The following is an 18,815-nucleotide window of genomic DNA, read 5'->3' as shown; positions in this document are numbered from 1 at the left end:
GCCACTCCTGGCCAGTGGCAGCTGGAAAGACAAGCTGCTGTCCTCTGGCAGGTTTGCTCAGCTCTTCCTTGGGGTTTCTCCCTGCTAGTGTCTTTGTTAATAATTTTGCTTTGTTGCAAGCTGACAACAGCCATTATGTTGACAAAGAGGCCGTGTAAGAACTTAATATCATGGTGAGGCTGATTATCACCTCAGCTGTCCCAGTGGAGCTTGTGAGAACTGTAATGCAGGTCATCACACCTTGTTTTCTCTTCATGTTCTGTGATTCCATCATTATCTGAGAGACGTGTTATAATTTGTTTTGTTTCTGACTGGCAATTACAGCTGTAATAGTCACCTTCTGCAAGCTTTTGTTAGGCCTTGCTGGCAGGTCAGCAAAGTGAAGATATTCACGCTGCCACAAGTTTGGATTTGGAGCTTGCATGGAACCTAGCCAGCTCTCAGGGATGTGAGCCAAGTGTGCTCTCTCAAAATTAGTGAGGGCAGTGGTCCTTTGCATGGAGGGAGTGTCACTGTCCGTGGGACTGATGGAGCTGTTTAATGCTGTCAGACATCAGGACATCATCACGAGATGCTTTGGCTGACTTTAGCATCAGTCAGCTCATCAGTGGGACTGAGCTGGTGAAGCAGAATGCTTTTTCTTTCAGCTCTCTTTGCTTTTAGAAGCAAGAAAAGGAGCATTTCAGAGGGAGGATTGGGAGGGGGGAATACCACGCTGTTATGCCACTACTGCTCAGTGCCAGACTGGCGTTCCCCTCCTGCTGGGAGATCCTGAGAGGTTTTAGAAGTAGTAGGAAATTCCGGTCCAGGAGCTCTTTTTTAAGTATAAGAAATCTGTGGTAATGAAGGAAAGATCACAGGATTACCTATGTAGTCATATGTAATTTTTAGTAATATTTCTAGAGTTTTGAAAATTTTCATGCCCCCTGCTGGGACTTGGTGTAAAAAGCTGTGAGTTCTGTTAAGTCCTGTTTACCATGATTTTTTTTTTTTTTTTTTAAGATTGCAAAAGCTTATGCATTTTAGCTTTTTAATTCTGGCACCGGTTCCCTTTTAAAAGTGACCAAATGGCCTAGACCCAAATGGCCTCATGACTCTTTCCAGACAATTTCAGCATCATTTCCAGACAATTCAGTCTTCTGGGAAGTGAGGAATACTTGATTTATTCCTAAAACTTTGAGCCTGATGATACTCTCTGAGAAACACGTGTATTAACCCTACTCTCATCACCTGCTGACGTGCATACCCACTGTTCCTCTTCCTGCTGCACTCCTGGAGTTCTATCCACTGCAGTGGGACACTGTCACCAGTCCAGCCTAGGACCAGTTCCAGTGGTTGTTGCTTCAAGACATTGAGACTCACTGTCACATCTCTAGTCAGCAGCTTCCAACTGACACAGATTTAGTTTTTGTGAAACAGGCACTGCCTTTAGCAGGGAATAGGAATTCCCCATGCTGTTCTCTTAGCAGATTTTTAAGCTGAAGGGTTCAACTCCTGTGCCCCCCACTGCAGATCCCCTCCCTGTCCTGGTGCGCAGTGCCACGGTGCAATGATCCAACTCGAGATATTCTGTGTTCCTCTGATTCTGTGATGCCCAGTCTTCTGTTAAAGGCTGCAGAATACCCTTAGGAGGTGCAGTGGTTAGAGCATGGCCATCCTGCTCTGAACTGAGCTGAGTTCTGTGACTCCTGAGGCATGGCTCTTCTGACGGGGTGCACAAGGCAGCCGGGAAGGTGTTTGCAGTACGGTCTGTGGTTGGGACCCTGTGGCTGGTGGAGGCTGGCACTGTCTGGAGATACTGGCTCTGTTTGGAGGTGCTGACTCTGACTGGACATTCTGGCTCTGACTGGAGGTGATGCTGGCTCCCGGGGTCACCAGTACGTGGCCACTGCCTGCAAAGCCCAGATCTCTGACCTGCAGATCAGTTTGGAGCCTGATGGGAGCTGGAAAGGACAACGCGTGGTTTAGGATCTAGCTGAGGTGACAGCTGAAAGCACCATTGGTACAGGGTCCTCAGCCTGCTTTGGGATGGACTTGGCAAGCTCTGGGCAGAGTGATTTAAGTGGAGCAAGCCCTTGCACTATGACAGGACAGCTGCAGAACCTCCAGCCTGGGTTCCAGCAGAACCAGCGTGGGTTTGTAGGAGCAGCCTTGTATCAGCTAAAGGTTTTGTCTGCTTTGCTCTGGCATGGTGAGTTTGCACTGTGTCAGCACCCACATCCTCTCTGATCCTCTCTGAGTAGCCCAAAGGCAGATTCACTGCGTGTAAGCACTGCCTTTGGGTCTGCCCATGCAGCTGTGCTAACCCGACCCACAGATTTGTGTATGGATTTCCTGTGAGCATTAACTGATCCAAACAAACCCCCACCCCCACACAGTTACATCTGTGGGTCTCCCATCCCCAATATCTCTTGATCCCCTGATGATTAATACCCAAATGCTCTTAGTGTTCCCATGACCCTGTGGGTGCACTGAGACGGGCTGATTTAGGGTACCTGCCCAGCAGGGATTTGGGGTGAGAATACAAACTGGCACTGAGCTCTGACTCTTGCTCGTGCTTCCTCTGGAAGGCTTGGCTGTGTCCAGGGTTGTTCTGCAGTAGCTGTCATGCTCATTGCCTTCACTGTGCTCTTTTCAGTCTGAATATTCCACCGTGATAACTTCATGAGCACTTGGGCTTCTTTATGCTGTTGTTTAATGACCGTGTGATGAGTCCTGTCTGGCAGATCGCTGTGGTTTCTGCATGCTGAAGGTTCACTGACTTCAGAGAGCCCCGCTCCTTTCTACAGAGAGCATCACTTCCATCTGAAAAGGTCTTTGAGATAGATGGAAGGGCTGTGTGCTGAAAAAATAACTCCTTTTTTTGTCATCCTCTAGGAGACTGGCATAGCCAAGGGTGTTTTGCAGCGATAGTGCCTGCAGTGCTCTCTGATGGTCACTGTGTTTCTGTGCTCAGGGTGTTTCACATCAGGTTTTTTACCACAGTTTTTAGGGATCTGGGAGAACTCCCTGCATGGTGCTTTCCAAATCCAGTAGGTTTTCCTCACATGAAATGCTGACACTCCTGCTTGCAGAGAGTAGCTTCTAGGAATACTTAGCTTCTGTTTCCATGCAACAACCAATTTTTCTTCACTGCCATGCATTCACTGCGGATTTTCTGATGGGAAGCATGTGGATATAACTTTTTATTTACATATTTTTCATTAACAGCTAAATTTCTTTACCGTCTAACTCTCCTTTTTTTTTGCCTTTTTTTTCAACAGATCAACTGTGTGACTTTCCCCCACCCTGACGTAATGCCAGAGCAGCAGTTGCTGAAACCTTCAGAGTGGAGCTACTGTGATTATTTCTGGGTAAGTAGGCAGCCAGCCACATGCCACATGCAGCTCCAGAGCTTCCAAGAAAGTGGAATAAACAGCTTGATTTGTGGTACAAGGTAAAGAAGAATTTGGGCTGAGATACACTGTGTTCAGAGAGTACCAGGGAGACTGGGGATGCCAGTGAAGATCTCCTGGAAACATCTGACCACTCTGAGATGTGGCTGATTATCAGAGGAGTGTCCAGAAAGGCAAGGACAGTTCTCAGGAGATGGATTTGGTCAGGAAATAAGGAGGATGTAGGACAAGCCACGTGTCTCAAAATACCACAGGCAAAAGGGCAGTGCAGCCAGAGGGGGATAGAATCCCAGAATCCCAGACTGGTTTGGGTTGGAAAGGATCTTAAAGCCCATCCAGTCCCACCCCCTGCCAGGGGCAGGGACACCTCCCACTGTCCCAGGCTGCTCCAAGCCCCAGTGTCCAGCCTGGCCTTGGGCACTGCCAGGGATCCAGGGGCAGCCACAGCTGCTCTGGGCACCCTGTGCCAGGGCCTGGCACCCTCACAGGGAAGGATTTCTTCCTCATATCCCATCCATCCCTGCCCTCTGGCACTGGGAAGCCATTCCCTGTGTCCTGTCCCTCCATCCCTTGTCCCCAGTCCCTCTCCAGCTCTCCTGGAGCCCCTTTAGGCACTGGAAGGAGCTCTGAGCTCTCCTCAGAGCCTTCTCTTCTCCAGGCTGAACAGCCCCAACTTTCTCAGCCTGTGGCTCCAGCCTAGTGGCCTCCTCTGGACTCCAACAGATCCACAGGTCATAGGATAGCAAGGTGGCTGACAGGGAATGTGAATTCAGTGTTTCCCAGAGCACGAGAGCCAGGGGTACACACGGAAGCAGCGGGTTCCCCTTCTAAAAGAAGCAGATAGTTGAAAACTTTTTTGTTAAATTGTACCACTCCCTCCATGGGATATTCCAGAGGTCAGGTAATAAATGCATTCTTTGTAGGGTGAGGCTTGTGAAGGACAGGCCTATTTGTAACTTAAGTTGAGTAGTTCTAATGCAGCCTGGAGCACTGGAAGTCTTCAGTGGGAGGTTCTGTGTGTGCCCTCTTGTGCTCAGGTCTGTTTTCAGGTTCCTGGATCACATTAAAATGATGCAGTAGTCCTTGGAGTGTGGAGCTGATAGAAAAAAGCCTTCCAGTGGAAAACTTTCCTTCCACTGGAGGATTTTTCTGGGCGGTGAGAGGAATACTACGATGGAATCCACAAATAACTACAAAAGGAGTCAGAAATGAAGGTTTTAGGAGTCTTATGTGTGTTTTCAGTAGCTATTGAAGCATTTCCATCTTAAAAAGTGTCAGCCTTGGAGGCCCAGCAGCATGTCCCCTTGTGCTTGCTCAGTGCTGATGGCAGGGACTTGCTAAAATACACATTTGAAAACGGTCACGTTATCACCAGATTTCTTCAGTTTCTTCCAGTTTTCTGATCCCCATGAGCCCTAAATCATTAATGGCATACAGACTGATTTTCTGCATGTGTCTTACAGAGGTTCCTGCCCTGTTTGGTTCTCCCCATTTGGGCTCAGCCACTGTTTGGTTCCATGGGTTGGTCACGTCTTGCTTTCAGTGGAACTCTACTTAAAGTTTCCTTACTTCTTGCAGACTTTTCTCCTCCCATAACTCTGCTCGCAGGAATTTCCTCTTTGGCCTTGTCATCCATGGTCTGCCCACAGCTCTCTCACCTTCTTCCATCATCTCCACTTCTCCCACTGTCTTGGCCTGCTGGTGCCTGGCAGGGCGTCCTGCCAGTCTCCTGCTTTGATTAATCTGGCATTTCTCTCTGGCTAGTTGTGCAGCACATGGGGGATCAGAGCAGAATCCGCAGCGCTTAGGGAAGTGTTCTCAGAGAATTTGTTTGTTGGAAGAGGGTAGGAAATGAAATTGGGAAACAGGAGAGAGAAAAGAGGCAGCAGAGATAAAACTGTGTTGGTCCTTGCAGCAGCACTGAAGCCAGTGGAGCAAAGGGCTGTGTAAGAAACAGACAGTGAAGAATGGGGTGTAATCTGTGGGACAGGTTGCTGGTTTGCCTTGTTTTACAGCAGATCCGTGCAGACTGGCTCTGTTTTTCTCAGTACAAGTCAGAGTTGACCTTGGTGATCTGTTAAAGGTCTTTCAGGGCTGCTTTGCCCCTGGAAGGAGCAGCACTGTCCTCCCGTCTGCCCCAGGAGTTCCCTTGTGCTGCCTCCAGGATTCCTTCTCTTGGCAGGCTGAGCCCTTGGGGCTGAGAGCCCTTGGGGCTGACACTTAGCAGTGGTGTTACCAGCTGTGAAGGGTCATGGGCAGAAATGACAGCAGAGCTGCTGCTTTGACCCCCACATCATCCTTTGCTGGCCAAAGAGAATTGTGAAGCTTCCCTTTTTAAATTAAAAAAAACCAAAAAGGGAGTAAGAGGAGCAGGAGAGCGTTGGGCTATTTCTTTGAGAGGGGCTGAGGTGCTGTAGCCATCAGCTGCTCTCAGGGGAGGGTTCCTCAGGCACCACTGCTGGGAACCAGCTCTTTGTGGGTTTGGCCTCCAAAGCTTTTTGTTGAACTTCCTTTTATTTCTTTCAGGCAGATAAGAAGGACTCACAAGGGAACAATACAGTGTCGGGATTTGAAATTCTTCTTCAAAAGCAACTTAAAGGGAAACAAATGCAGAAAGAAATGGCAGAGTTTGTTCGAGAAAGGTAACGAGCACTTTGTTATCCAAGTAAATATTTGTTGAGATTGTTTTTTCCCCAATTTAGATATTCCTTAAATACATTAATGCTTAATGCTTAAACTGCATAAAGGGTATGCTACAAATTCTTAGTGAACATTTAATATTTCTTTAATGTTCATCCACACTCTCCAGTCTTCTCCAGCTCTCACTTGTCTCTCGTGCTCTGAGTTGTATTGCACAAAGGCTGTCTGTTTAGAGGGAGCCGAGAAGGTTTGAAGCTGCAGATTCAAGGAAAAAGCATAGACAGGAGTGAAGGAGAGTGGAGATGATATTTAGAAGGGAAGTATTTTGTCTGAAAAATACAGGAGCAATTTGTTCACATGGAGCGTAGGCACAGTTTCCTAGAGGAAGATGTAAAAAGACATCACTTTGGACTTAAACTTGGTTATAGAATCATGGGATGGTTTGGGATGGAAGGGACATAAAGATCATCTCATTCCAGCCCCTTGCCATCTACGTGTCTGGGAACACCTTCCACCATCCCAAGCTGTTCCAAGCCCCATCCAGCCTGGCCTTGGGCACTGCCAGGGATCCAGGGGCAGCCACAGCTGCTCTGGGCACCCTGTGCCAGGGTCTCCCCACCCTCACTTTCTGGTTTCTGTAGCCTTTGACATAAGGCAGTCCAAGAGACAGCTCCAGTGTGACCAGAGGTAGAAGAAGGGACCACCTGGCACATTAAAAATACAATTGAAAATAGGCTTGCTAAGGGAGAGGATGGGAAGGCAAGCAGAATTGTGATAGCCAGGGAAAACAGGGGGAAGCTGCTTCAAAGGAAATAATATATAATGAAATTTGACAGAAATAAAGACAAGATGCGTTCAAGAGGAAGGGAATGTTGGTGTGAGATTAGAGAGAGCAGGGAGAGCAGCTCTGACACTGCGGGGAGGCGTGTCTGTGTCCTCAGCAGAGGAGGCAGCAGGCATGCTGGAGAGGAAAGACAGAAAAGATTCACTGAGTGCTGGAAACAAAAAAAGGTTGGGAATTGAGTGTGAAGAGGGTCTAGATGGGAGTTACAGAAAGATTAATGCATTTTTCATCTGTTTGTAAGAAAGGATCAGGATTGTTATGTGTGGAAAAGGAGGAGGATGGTGTTGAGGTTTTTCATGGAAATATTGCTCAGGCCATCAGGGGAACCTCTACATTCCCAGCTAAGAGGGCTGAAATATTGATAAAGTTTTCATGATGACCATCAGGTGCCTTGGGGACCACAAGACCACATTTAACTGGGAATTTTCATGTCCAGAAAAATTCTCTTTGTACCAATCAGCCTGCTGGAGGTGAGATTCAGACAGCTAATAAAAACAATAGAAAGCTGGTAAAAGACATGATAACCAGATTTCTTCATCAAATATCCAACAAGAGGGAAGCTAACTTAGTTTATCAAGTAGATGCTTTTACAGGAGCTTCTGGTATATTGCAGTCTTAGACTGAGCAATTATTTGTTCATTCAGTTCTTGTTGACAGAGGTAGGGTTATAAAAGTCAAATAGTCTCAGAACTTTGACTTCAGTAAGACAGACCTCAAGAAAGGGAGGAAAGTGATGAATAAATAAACCGAACTGAAAAATCCAGGGTGTTGGTGTGAAAGAAGGAGTTACTTTAAATCAGAAGTAAAAATCAGGTCCAGCATTTGCATTCAGGGAAGGACTCCAAAACAGCCAAAAAAATCTGCAGACTGCCCTGAGAAGCACCAGGTATAAGAAGCAGTGTTTCCATTAGCAAAGGAGCACTGTCTTAGTCACTTTTTAATTAAGCTGTGGTATGTTTAAAAAACATAGTAAGTTAAATAGCAGATTATTTAGCTTCCACCATGTTCAGCAGATACATGTATGCACCTTTCACTGTTTGTCTGCCACAATTTGTGGAAGAATTCTGCAGTTTCTTCACTACAGGAAAAGCAATTATGCTTCTGTTGTCTGATAATTTCATGGTTCCCTCCTAATCTGGAGAAACAGTGTAAAAAGACTCCCAGTCAGTCTTCCCACAGTGACAGTTGTGTAGCTGTCTGCCAGATATCCTCCACCACCTTTCCTCCCTGTTCCCCCTGTTGTCTTAATCTATTTAGTTTCTTCTTGCATGGCAGTCACATCAGATCATCTTTGCCTCCCTTTGTAGCTCTCTAGTTTTGCTTCATCCTCTGTAGTATGTCATGGCTGAAACTGTTGGAGTGTGGGCACACAAAGTACTTCTTTCCAAAAAAAAAAAAAAGAAGTAAAAAGGGAACAGGAAATAAACATCCAGACATCAACTAGAACTAATAAAGTCAGAACAGTGTGGGTCAAAATGCACTTAAGATCTGTAATGCTTCTGACTATACAGGGAGTGAAATCCTGAAAGTTTTCAAACAAGTTAGTGGAAACAAGACTTGGAAGCTTTTTTTTGTTAGGAAGGTGGAATTACTTCCAAACAGCTACATGGATTTCTGGAAATGGGACTCAGGACTTCTGGCATGTTTGTGTTTCACGGTCACCACAATCCAGAGTTTGCAGTGTGTTTGTATCAGGCAGGGTCAAGGGGCAGATTTTTGCCCCTCTTTGAGGTTTATCTTGGGTTTTAGCCCCTTTTGGCCACAGATGGTAACAGGAAGCCAGGCTGGGGTAGAATAATTTATTTCTTCTATTCGGGCTCTTCAGCTGTAGGCATTTCACCTTTTTATATTTATCTTTTCCTGATATTCCTCCTTGCCAGGCAGGCTGCCCTTTTCGTAGTGCCATACATTTGCAGTACAAGTAACACTTGAAATCCCTGAAAAAATCTTGGGGTCTAGGCCAAAGCTGGAACCAGTGAGGAGCACTTCCATCAAAGCCAGTGGTTTTACTTGCCTGGTACCACCTTGAGGACAGGCACTGATGGCAGCAGACATAGTGTGTCTGATGTGCAGTTGTGAAATCATGAGAATCATGGAATCACAGAATGGTTTGGGTTGGAAAGGACCTTAAAGCTCATCCAGTTTCACCCCTCCCAGTGCCAAATTCCAGCAGGAATGTAGTTCACAAGGAAGGCTGTAGACTAGAGCTTTGGCTGGTAACTGAGCCCAAAGCAGTGAGCCTTGGCTCTGTGGAGAGACATTTGCACCTGCAGTATTGCTGACCTGTTCTCTCTTTCCAGTCCACAGGAATTGTCACTTCTGAGACAAGATTAGTCTCATCCTGAAGTAGGTCTTTAAAGTATGTTCAGTGAGATGTGCCTGGATAAAGCCCTTTTCATAGTGAGGTCCTAACCCAGTGTAGCCTTAGATGCTGGACAGCTGCGTTTGTTGGTCTCGTTAGAGCAGGTGTGGGGAGCTGGCTGGTTTTGCCCTCCTGGGAGGGGGAAGAAGAGGACCCCCAGCTCCTGGGTAAGGTCTGTAGAACTGTGTCACACCAAGCTGGGTATCATCCTGGGCCTCAGCCAGCTGCATCCCAAGCAATTGCTGGAAGTGACATCCCAACCAGTGGCTTTGCTGTGGAGCTGTCAGCTGTGGGACCCAGACCTGCTCCCTCCCCTGAACTCCTGCGAGAGTAACGACAGAGTGGCACTTCCCCTCCCACACATCCACCAGGATATTTTCAGCAGCCCAGAGCGTCAGATCTCTCTCAGCTGTCTCAGGGGACCCCTTTTAGCTGAAGTGTGCCCCACAAAAGTGCGCTTGCTCAACTGGCTACTGCAAATGGGCTTGCCAGAAATACCCCACCTTCTGATGTCTTTGTGGACAGACACTTCAAAGCAGGTTTTGTCCCTGCTTGTGCCTAGTTGGCACAGAATCAGGAGTTGTTCTACCTGGGGGCCACAGAGCTCTCTCAGAAATGATCTGTGGAGCAAGCTGTGTTGAAAACCAGCAAACAGACCACTGTTTGCTCTGCCTGGGAACATGGGCACCTTGAAATTGTTTCATTGGGAGCAGAACTCAGGGAAGACAGAGATGGGTTTCAGGCATGATGCCCATCACCTCTGCACCAGCAGCTGCTCATTCCTCCCTGCTGGGCAGTCAGCACCTTGTCCCTTTACCCCACAGCTGCACTCCTTCTTCTCCCTGCAGTCATTCCCTTCCCTCTTCTGCGCCCTCACCACTGGCAAGCTCAGCTCCTGTTCCTGGTGTGCTGAAGACAAGGACAGGGCAGTGAGTGGGGTGAATGAGAGGAAGGGGCTGCACCGGCCACATGCTGGTGACAGAAGCCCCTGTCACATCTCTGCCATGTCACCTTTGCTTTGTCACCTGTAGCAGAGAGCAGGAAGCAGTTGGTGTCTCTAAGAAAGGTGCAGCCCAGCACCCCAAATCTCATTTGCATTTTTCCTGGATCGCCGCATTCCTTCATCTTTGCCTCAAGGATGTGCAGCCTCACATTTCACAGCAGACTGAACCACGTGCTTCTGGCTTTGCAGACAGCCCATGTTGCACAGCAGAAACACTCTGTCCTTGTTATTTGCTCTCCAGAACTGTAGCTTCTTCATCTAATTTTGTCTCACATGCCATCCTGCATATAGCCCTGCTCTTGCCACTGCATTTTTAGCATATGGGGGGAGAAGACGGCTCATCAAACCAGTGCTGCCAAGCCCTGGAGACTGAAAGGAAAATTCCTGTGGCAAAATCTGTTAAAATGCAGAGAATTTCTTCAAATTATGTGTGTGGGTTTCTGCCTTAAAGCTTACTTACTGCTGTCTTTTTATTTTCTCTCTGTGTGTATGTGAATGTAGGATAAAGATTGAGGAGGAATATGCTAAGAACCTGTCCAAACTGTCTCAGAATTCCTTGGCTGCTCAGGAAGAAGGGTAAGTGTGTCTCTGTGACTTTCACAGAAGACAAATTTTAACATAAAAGGCATTTCTCCCACGCAGGTACATGTAATTTTCCCCAGCTCTCCCATTAATTAGAGGTTTATTTAGATTAGTACCCTGGGTGTGTTGGGGAAGATGGAATTGCTTCAGAGTTGTTTGTTTGTTTTTTTTTTTTTAAGTTGTTAATGAGAAATTTTTTAGGAATATGTGTATAAAATGTCACCTTTCCAATCAGGTTTGTATGCTGTCCTTGTTGTAGCCAGGATTAGCATGTATATGTACTAAACTACTTTGTAAATGGAAGAATATGTAGAATATATGTACTACTGAGAGTAGATGTGTAAGGTCAATGCCAGTACAATCAGTGCAGCACAGACAAGAGGGAGGATGAAGAACCAGAACCCTTCTCATCAGAGTTCTGGCCCTTCAAGAAGAGCAGCAGACTGCCCCTTATTTACAACATTTTTACGCTTTGGAAGTTTTAAGAAGACATTAGGCAATGCAATTCAGACTAAATTGCAGTTCTTCAGTGATAATGAAAAGGCACCACTCCTGAGGGATCAGAACTTGGTAGCTCTGTCTGTTTCAACACAAACCCTCTAAGCACTGAAAGCCAGAGTTGGAAATGACTGTCCTCACTGACACAGTGGTTTTCTGCCAGCACTGAGGCTCCATGAGGTGTTTTGCTCAGCTTCCAGGAGGCAAGGACAGAAGTTGCAGGAGGCTAACTGGGCTGTTACTGCTCTAAGCACCTACAATGACAATGGTTTCTGTCCTCCTTTCTCCTCAGGGGTGGATGCTCAGCTGATCCTAGCAAAGCTAAAACCACTTTCCTCTACATCTTCCTTCCGCTTTCTGTTATCCCCAACAGGAGAATGAGAGAATGAGTGATAAAATGAAGGGGAAGGAAACTAGGGGAGAGTAGGTGAAAAGAAAGGGAATGAGTACCCAAGCCTAAGTGTCAGTAAGAACTGGGCAGTGGGAGAGGATCTCAGGGTGGGTCTAGGGAAGGAGAAATGCTGGGAGCACTTCCCTGGGTGTATCTAAGTTGTTTAGCTGATGAGCACCGTATTTGAGGACTCCAGTCCTTGGAGCAGTGTCAGAGGTGACAGATCATTAGTTTGAAATTGCAGATGACAGGCGATTTTTCAGGCTATCAGGAAGAGTCAAATCTCATTATTGTTGAAAAGAGGATGGGGAGGAGATAGAAGAAGCCGGGAACTCTAGATCACTCAGCTTTATTTAACCTTTGCAGAGGGGTAGAATAAACCATCAAACTTGCACTTAGTGGAAAACTAAGGTGATGAGCAATTGTTGTAGATGCATAAAGAAAAATGCCAAGCCAACCTAAATTCCTTCACCGATGGAGTGAGAGAGTAGGTCAAGCATCACAGCTCTTAATTTAGTACTGCTTTTTGCAATGGGAGATTCTCGTAGGCAGACAGGAGAAATGGTGGCCTAAATAAAGCCTAATGTGCAAAAAACTAGGTAAGAAAAACCCACTACTTACAGAAACTAAACTGCAGAAAGCAGCTATGGATGGGTTTTTCCTAAGTCCAGGGGGTTTTAAAATGTTTCTGGAATGAACGACCTATGATAGAAGAAAGAATGGATTTCCTGTAATCAGAGATGTGCCAGAGCTAGGAGGGTTGGTATGTATAATTTGAAGAACAGGTTGCAATTCAGAATTCTTGTGTTTAAAATGGAGAAATTAACTGAAAGAAAATAAGATGCATTTTAATGAGGACAAAGCTCCGCGTTTTATACTTTCACAGGATGTGAAAGATACAGTTACATAACAGTTTGTGGGAGAAGGATCTGGCTATAGTGAATCACAGGCTTATTCATCAACAACTTCATGCTGTTGTCTAAAAAGGCAATCATATTGAAATATGCAGAAGAAAGAGTGTCTGATACAAAATAATCTGTGACCAGTTTAGCAACTGGAGTTGTACTGTGCTGTACTGGGGACGTAGAGATTTGGTTATGATGCTTTCAGAGGAGTCTAGGCTGTCGTGGAGGGTCTGGAGGAGTGTGCCTCAGCTGCCATTGTCTTGGAAATGTTCTGTCCAAAAGAAAAAGATAATGGAGAAATTTTCAAGTGCAGAGAAGCTTCTCTGGGGCTTTTCGCCTAAAGTGAAAATCTGTTCTCTAAAGCAGGGTGGGAAGTAGAAGAGGCAGTGGGAGAAACTGCATTGGTGGGAACTTTGTTATGGTAAGGGTAAGATACTGAGGGATCTTGCTGATGGAGGCTCTGGCGTCTCTGTACGTGGAGATCGTCATGAACTTTGTTTTCAAAGATCTGCTGCATACAGTGACAGTAGAATTCTGCCTTGGTCACAAAGGTTTTCTCTGTTTTCTCTGACTTCTGTCACCCTTTTCCATGATTTTGCTGATCAAGGTACGGTACAAAGAGTCAGGTTTGTCTGACAGATCCCACGAGGGAGGATGGGCAAGGGATGGGGCACTGATCATTGTCCTTCTCTTGTTCCAGCACACTGGGAGAAGCTTGGGCTCAGCTCAAGAAGAGTCTAGCTGATGAAGCAGAGGTTCATCTCAAATTTTCTTCGAAGGTAAATAGTTCTTCCTTTTCCAAAGATTTTTGCCCTGAATTGGTGGGCCTCTCCCTTCAGTGCATGTTAGTGGGGGAAATATGCATATAATATGCATGAAAAATGCATGCCTATGGTGCAAATTTAGAAGAATGAATAGTCTGGTGACCAAACGTACTGAAACTGTCCAATCTTCCTCCCCAAATCAGTTTATTTAGTCTACCTGATGTGTAAATTAAAGCATGTCTTATTTTTCATAAAAAAGAAGTGAAACTGATTCTCGAGGTTGTTCGCCTGGGTCCTACGTTCCAGCCAGTAAATTTAACTAGTGCCTGTATGCTTTACTTCTGCAAAGGAAGAGATGAAAAGTAATATTTGGCTTCTCAACAAGAATCTACTCTACCTGTCTGGAAGGAAGAGAACCAGGACTCTGGCTTTTTTGTATCATTAGGCTTTCTGAAAAGTGTACTGGGAACATCATGTTATTTTTGGGCTTTCTCTCAAGTGATGCCCAAGGAGGTTTCTTCTACAAATTATGGTATTTATCTGGGTTTTTTCCACCTCGTGTGACATGCTCTTGAATCCTGTTACATTATGTTAACCTCTGTGGGTGTTCAAGTTCAATACAGTGGCAGGTATCTCAGCACAACAGCCATGTTCTGGAGGAAAATTATAGCTCTGCACCATTTGTAAGTAATTCAGCAGAGGTTACTCAGGCAACCAGCTGCTGCCTTGGTAACCTGCTGCTCTGCCTCAAACTTCAACATCAGGGCTGTAATTAGTGAAATACTTTTTGCTCCCCATTGTCCTCCTGTATTGTTTTCCAAGAGGAAAAAATGCACCCTGGAGTGATGTGTGCATGTAGGCAGGCCAGGTAGAGGGGCTTTGCCATTATTTTACTTCTCCTTAAACTCTGCACAGAAACTCCTGCAGCATCCTCTGACTCCTTCCCAGTGTTTGTGTGTAAAAAACGTGTGGATGTGGCACTTCAGGACCGTGGTTTAGTGGTGGACCTGGCAGGCCTGGGTTAACGATTGGACTTGATGATCTTGAAGGTTTTTTCCAACCATAATGACTTATGATTCTGTGTTCTCATACGTGCTTGGGAGTTTCTACTTTTGTCTTCCTTTTATTAACATAATATGTTTTTAAATATATTGATGATCTTTAATGAAAGCACAAACAACTCCCTGTCAGGGCAGGACTGTCACCCACAGGGGATCAAGTCAGCTACACCTCTGCCTGGCTGAGCCTTGGGTATCTCTAAAGACAGAGATTTCACCATCTGGTCAACCTTCTCCAGTGCCCAGCCACCATTCTAGTGATTCCTTTTGAGTTTGGTTTTTTGAATTATACTAAACCTGAACCTCCCAGAACTCAGTTGTCTGTTGTGACTTCGCCTGGCCCTGCAAAGATGGATTTGGTTCAGTTACCCTTGCATCTGACCTTCCCACAGCTGTAATTAGATCACCAAGGTGCCAGTCTGCACCTGCCTATACAGACTCTGCTTCAGGCTTGTTTCACCTTTCTAGGATATGTGCTGTAGAGTCTTGGCTGATTTTGTTGCTGCCCTCCAATAAAAGACTGTACTGAGCTTAGAAAAAGTTTCCTTCTCCATTAAAATAATGCTGGAGAAAGGCTGCAAATACCTGTTTTCAGGGACTATTTTCTACTGCTCCACTGTAGGCTGTGTTAACTGATTACAGACCCAACTCGCCTGCATTGATGGAGTGCAGTATCCCCACAGGAGTGACAATACAGAGCAGCTTCAGGGGAGGTGAAATACCTGTATCCCTCCAGAGCTCATTTTTAAGATGTCAAAACTGTGTATCAGAAGGCCAAAACAATGCAAGCTCTATCAGAGTCGAGTATTAGCAGCGGTCAAGATAAGTCATGTGTCTGCTCTTGATGGATTTCTCCTCAGTTCATTCCAGAGGTTTCTTGCTACTACTTAGAAGAGCTTCAACTGAATAATCAGGCTTCTCTTTAGGCTCCCTTACACTTGACAGAAATAAATAAAATGTGGCCTTCTTGGCTCTCACTTCACCATACTAGAAATGCAGCTGTGACACCACAGCCCACAGACACACCCCACTGCAGTTCAGGTTAGTGGCTTTAGTTGGGTACTTTGGGGGGTTTTTAAGCAAGTTGCCATCAGTTAGGCCAGAATCAGAGCCCTGATAGTGCTCTGAATATTTCCTGTAGTTCGGTCTTCTGTGTAAAAAGAGAGATGATCTGTCAGAGAGAGGGGAAGACGAGATTTCTGTCCTTTTGCTGCCTTCAGTTAATACTCCCTAAACACAACTCTCCTGAGTTTTGTAGTAGCTTAATTCAGAGCATTCTTGGACAAGAGAAGTCTGGCATTGCCTTTGGCTGCAGTGTGTGAATTGTTTTCTCTCTGTCTTGAGCTCTTCTCAGAAGAAGGAAATGGTCTCAAATTGTACCAGGGGAGGTTAAGATTAGATACTAGGAAAAAAATTTCACAGAAATGGTTTTAAAGCATTGCAACAGGCTGCCCAGGGCAATGGTGGAGTCACCATCCCTGGAAGTGTTCAAAAAATGTGGATATGGCACTTGAGGACATGGTTTAGTAGTGAGCATGGTGGTGGGGCTGGGTTGGCGGTTGGACTTGATGATCTTGGAAGTCTTTTCCATGCTTAACAATTCTGTGGTTCTGTGAAGAGCCAGGAATTGCTGCCTGGATCCTCATTACTGCCATTTCTTCCTTTGTCTTCTTCACCAGCTTCAGAGCGAGGTAGAGAAACCCCTGCTCAACTTCAGAGAGAACTTCAAGAAAGACATGAAGAAGTGTGACCACCACATCGCGGACTTGCGGAAGCACCTGGCCAGCCGCTACACAGCCGTTGAGAAGGTGGGAGCAGGGAGCAAACTGCAGGGTTTGGGAGACACTGCTGGTTTGAGTAGAAGAGCAGCTGCCCCATGAAGAGTTTCTGTTCTGCCACAAAGGACCACAGCTCTTCCTGCTGGGGGCTTTTGCTGTTAGCTGTGCTTTGCCCAGCCCCAGGCATAGCTTTTGCTGTTTGGCTGAGATCTTGCTGCTGAAATGGCTTTTTGTTTCATCTTCCCCTTCCCAATTTGGGGCAATAAATTTCTCATACATTTGATGCAAATGCTTCTTATTCCTGTGCATCTATTGTCCTCCAGATTTAAAACACCTTGCCTTAGAATGGCAGCAGGGTCAGTGGCCAAAAGCAGATGGCCAAGGAGGGCAGCTCGACCCTGGTGTGGCAAGCCACAAACCCTTCACAAGAAGCATCCTCACTGAAAAAATCCAAACAGCAGCAGGACCCCCGTAATGGGCTGATGGGACATGAAGCAGGAGGTATCCGAGGTTGTGGTGCAGGGAGTTAGACCCACAGAATGCGATCTCCCAGCAGCAGCTGGCAGAAATGGGGATGCTTGTGCCTCAGCTGCCAGATTGTATCCTCATGAGGTTTGCTTTTGGGTGTAAATTGGAAAGAAAAATACCATACCCAGTCATCCCCGAAGTTGTTTGTGATTTCATTAAAGATCAGCAGGAGTTTGCCCAGGGACAGAATTGTTGCAGGATACACAAGGTCATTAGGCTGAGTGAATGCAAGGAAGGCATTTTTCTGCAAAACACCGAGTTCTTCACACTCATAGCTGCAAAGAAACTCAGTAGCAATATTGGGAAGAGTGAATTATGAGTGAAGAAGGAATCAGAGCAAGGAAGAGCCGTGACTGCAGTGCCTGCACAGCACTCAGCCCCTCAGGGACTGCTCTCCTGCTGCTCCCTCTTGAGACCTGCAGGACCCAGCCGAGGCCTCGGAAGTGCACATGGAAAAAATTCCAGGAGTGCTTCAAGAGTGCTGTAACAGTTAGGCTGGTGTGACTAAAAAACTCTGAGGTGCTAAGAAAATACAATCGTGCCAATTTAGCTTGAAACACTAGTACAGTATAAAGAATAGTTGTGACATGTTTTAAAACAAATCCATGCACAACAAGTTACTTCTATGTATTTATCAGCCTGCATGTAACAATGTTTATTTGTTAAGGTACTTTAATAATTTGCCTGTATAATATATGTTTGTACTGATAAATCAGGTTTTAACAGCTTGAAGAACTTTTAAGTAAGGTAATTCAAGTAATCAGTTATAACCAGACCTCAGGTTCTTGATTTCTGCTGTTGGCATGAACCTGAATAAGTTTTTCTGAAATAAGCTTCTATTGTTAAGAGTTTCTGATAGGTGTGCACTGAGTCTAGAACATACTTAAAGACAAATTCTGTAAGATACTTGAAATTACTTCAGCAATTCAGATCCTAAGAAAAGTGAATGGAAGAGGTGGCTTGGTAATGATGCTGTTTAGGATGTTTGAAAGAGGCTCCAGCTCTCCTTTCTTCCAGAAATAATGAGAAAGCTGTTGAGAAACAGGAGAGCCTGATGATGCTGTTAGTCCTTTTCCTTTCCAAGACCTAGGAAGAGTTCAGATGCGTTTGTGATTTGTTGGTGGTGACTTCTCTGTGGTCATAGGACACCTCTGTGAACTCCACGTGGTGTTGTAAGAACCTGAATCGCAGTTAGGACCCAGTTTCATGCAAAGTCGTTGACTTCTTCCTGAGAAACACTTGTGTGGAGGAGTCCTGGATGGCTGAAAGCAGCTGCCAGTTCTTTTTCTCTTTAACAACAGACTCTTCTTTAATTACTCCCAGGCTCGGAAAGCCTTGACAGAGAGACAGAAGGATCTGGAAATGAAAACACAGCAGCTAGAGGTGAAACTCAGCAACAAGACAGAAGAGGAAATCAAGAAGGCGAGGCGGAAGTCCACTCAGGCAGGTGAGTACCTGTGTCCATCAGCACATGGCAAGAACAAGGGGGAATGCACCTGCCCAGCCACCCACGTGGTTCTTGGTTTTTAATACTCTAGCTACAAAGTCAAAGTGAACCAAATTGGTGTGATGTTAAATCCTCCGAAGAAACAAGCCCAGTTTTTCCAACTCAGATGTCACAAATGATTGATAACTCAGGTGAGAACAACAAAAGTAGGGTGAGTTCCTGTTTGATGAAAGTGTCCTTAGATTACTGAATGTTTGGGGAACTTCCAAAGTCAGATTCAGAGAAGCTTAGCTGAGGGTGTTTCTTCCATAAATCATAGTTCTTTCCTTGGTTCTTTCCTAAATCACACTCACCCACAACTTTGTGGGTGCCTATTACACTTACTATTACTGTCTCTTTCCTTGAAAGTGATTTTTTTGTTTTTTCTCCACTGCTACTCAGTGACTAAAATAATTTCTCTGCTAGGAGTACTGAGGATATAGTAGTGTGTGCTGTACTGTACTGAGGATACAGCAACGTGCTGTGACCTGTGCATATTTTACAGAGGCTCAAGCCACATCTGCAGGATCCATCAGGAACTTTTTTGAGCTCTGCAAAGCTGATTCATGCAGCTCAGTTAG

General features: G+C 45.6%; 1 protein-coding gene across 6 annotated transcripts in view; it reads left to right on the top strand.

Moving 5' to 3' along the window:
* GAS7 (growth arrest specific 7) overlaps positions 1–18,815 on the top strand; it is an 88,237-nt gene that overhangs the window by 56,662 nt on the left and 12,760 nt on the right. For all 6 annotated transcript variants that reach the window (XM_032129406.1, XM_032129403.1, XM_032129405.1 and 3 more), the window contains 6 exons: positions 3,264–3,353; positions 5,922–6,037; positions 10,746–10,820; positions 13,321–13,399; positions 16,122–16,250; positions 18,072–18,195. In XM_032129406.1, the coding sequence (XP_031985297.1) occupies positions 3,264–3,353; positions 5,922–6,037; positions 10,746–10,820; positions 13,321–13,399; positions 16,122–16,250; positions 18,072–18,195 (613 nt within the window). The remainder of the gene's footprint in view (positions 1–3,263; positions 3,354–5,921; positions 6,038–10,745; positions 10,821–13,320; positions 13,400–16,121; positions 16,251–18,071; positions 18,196–18,815) is intronic.

Source organism: Corvus moneduloides, chromosome 19, assembly GCF_009650955.1.
Source record: "Corvus moneduloides isolate bCorMon1 chromosome 19, bCorMon1.pri, whole genome shotgun sequence".
NCBI classification, from domain to species: domain Eukaryota; kingdom Metazoa; phylum Chordata; class Aves; order Passeriformes; family Corvidae; genus Corvus; species Corvus moneduloides.
The sequence above is the reverse complement of the archived record's forward strand: the minus strand, read 5'-3'. Positions and strand labels throughout refer to the sequence as shown.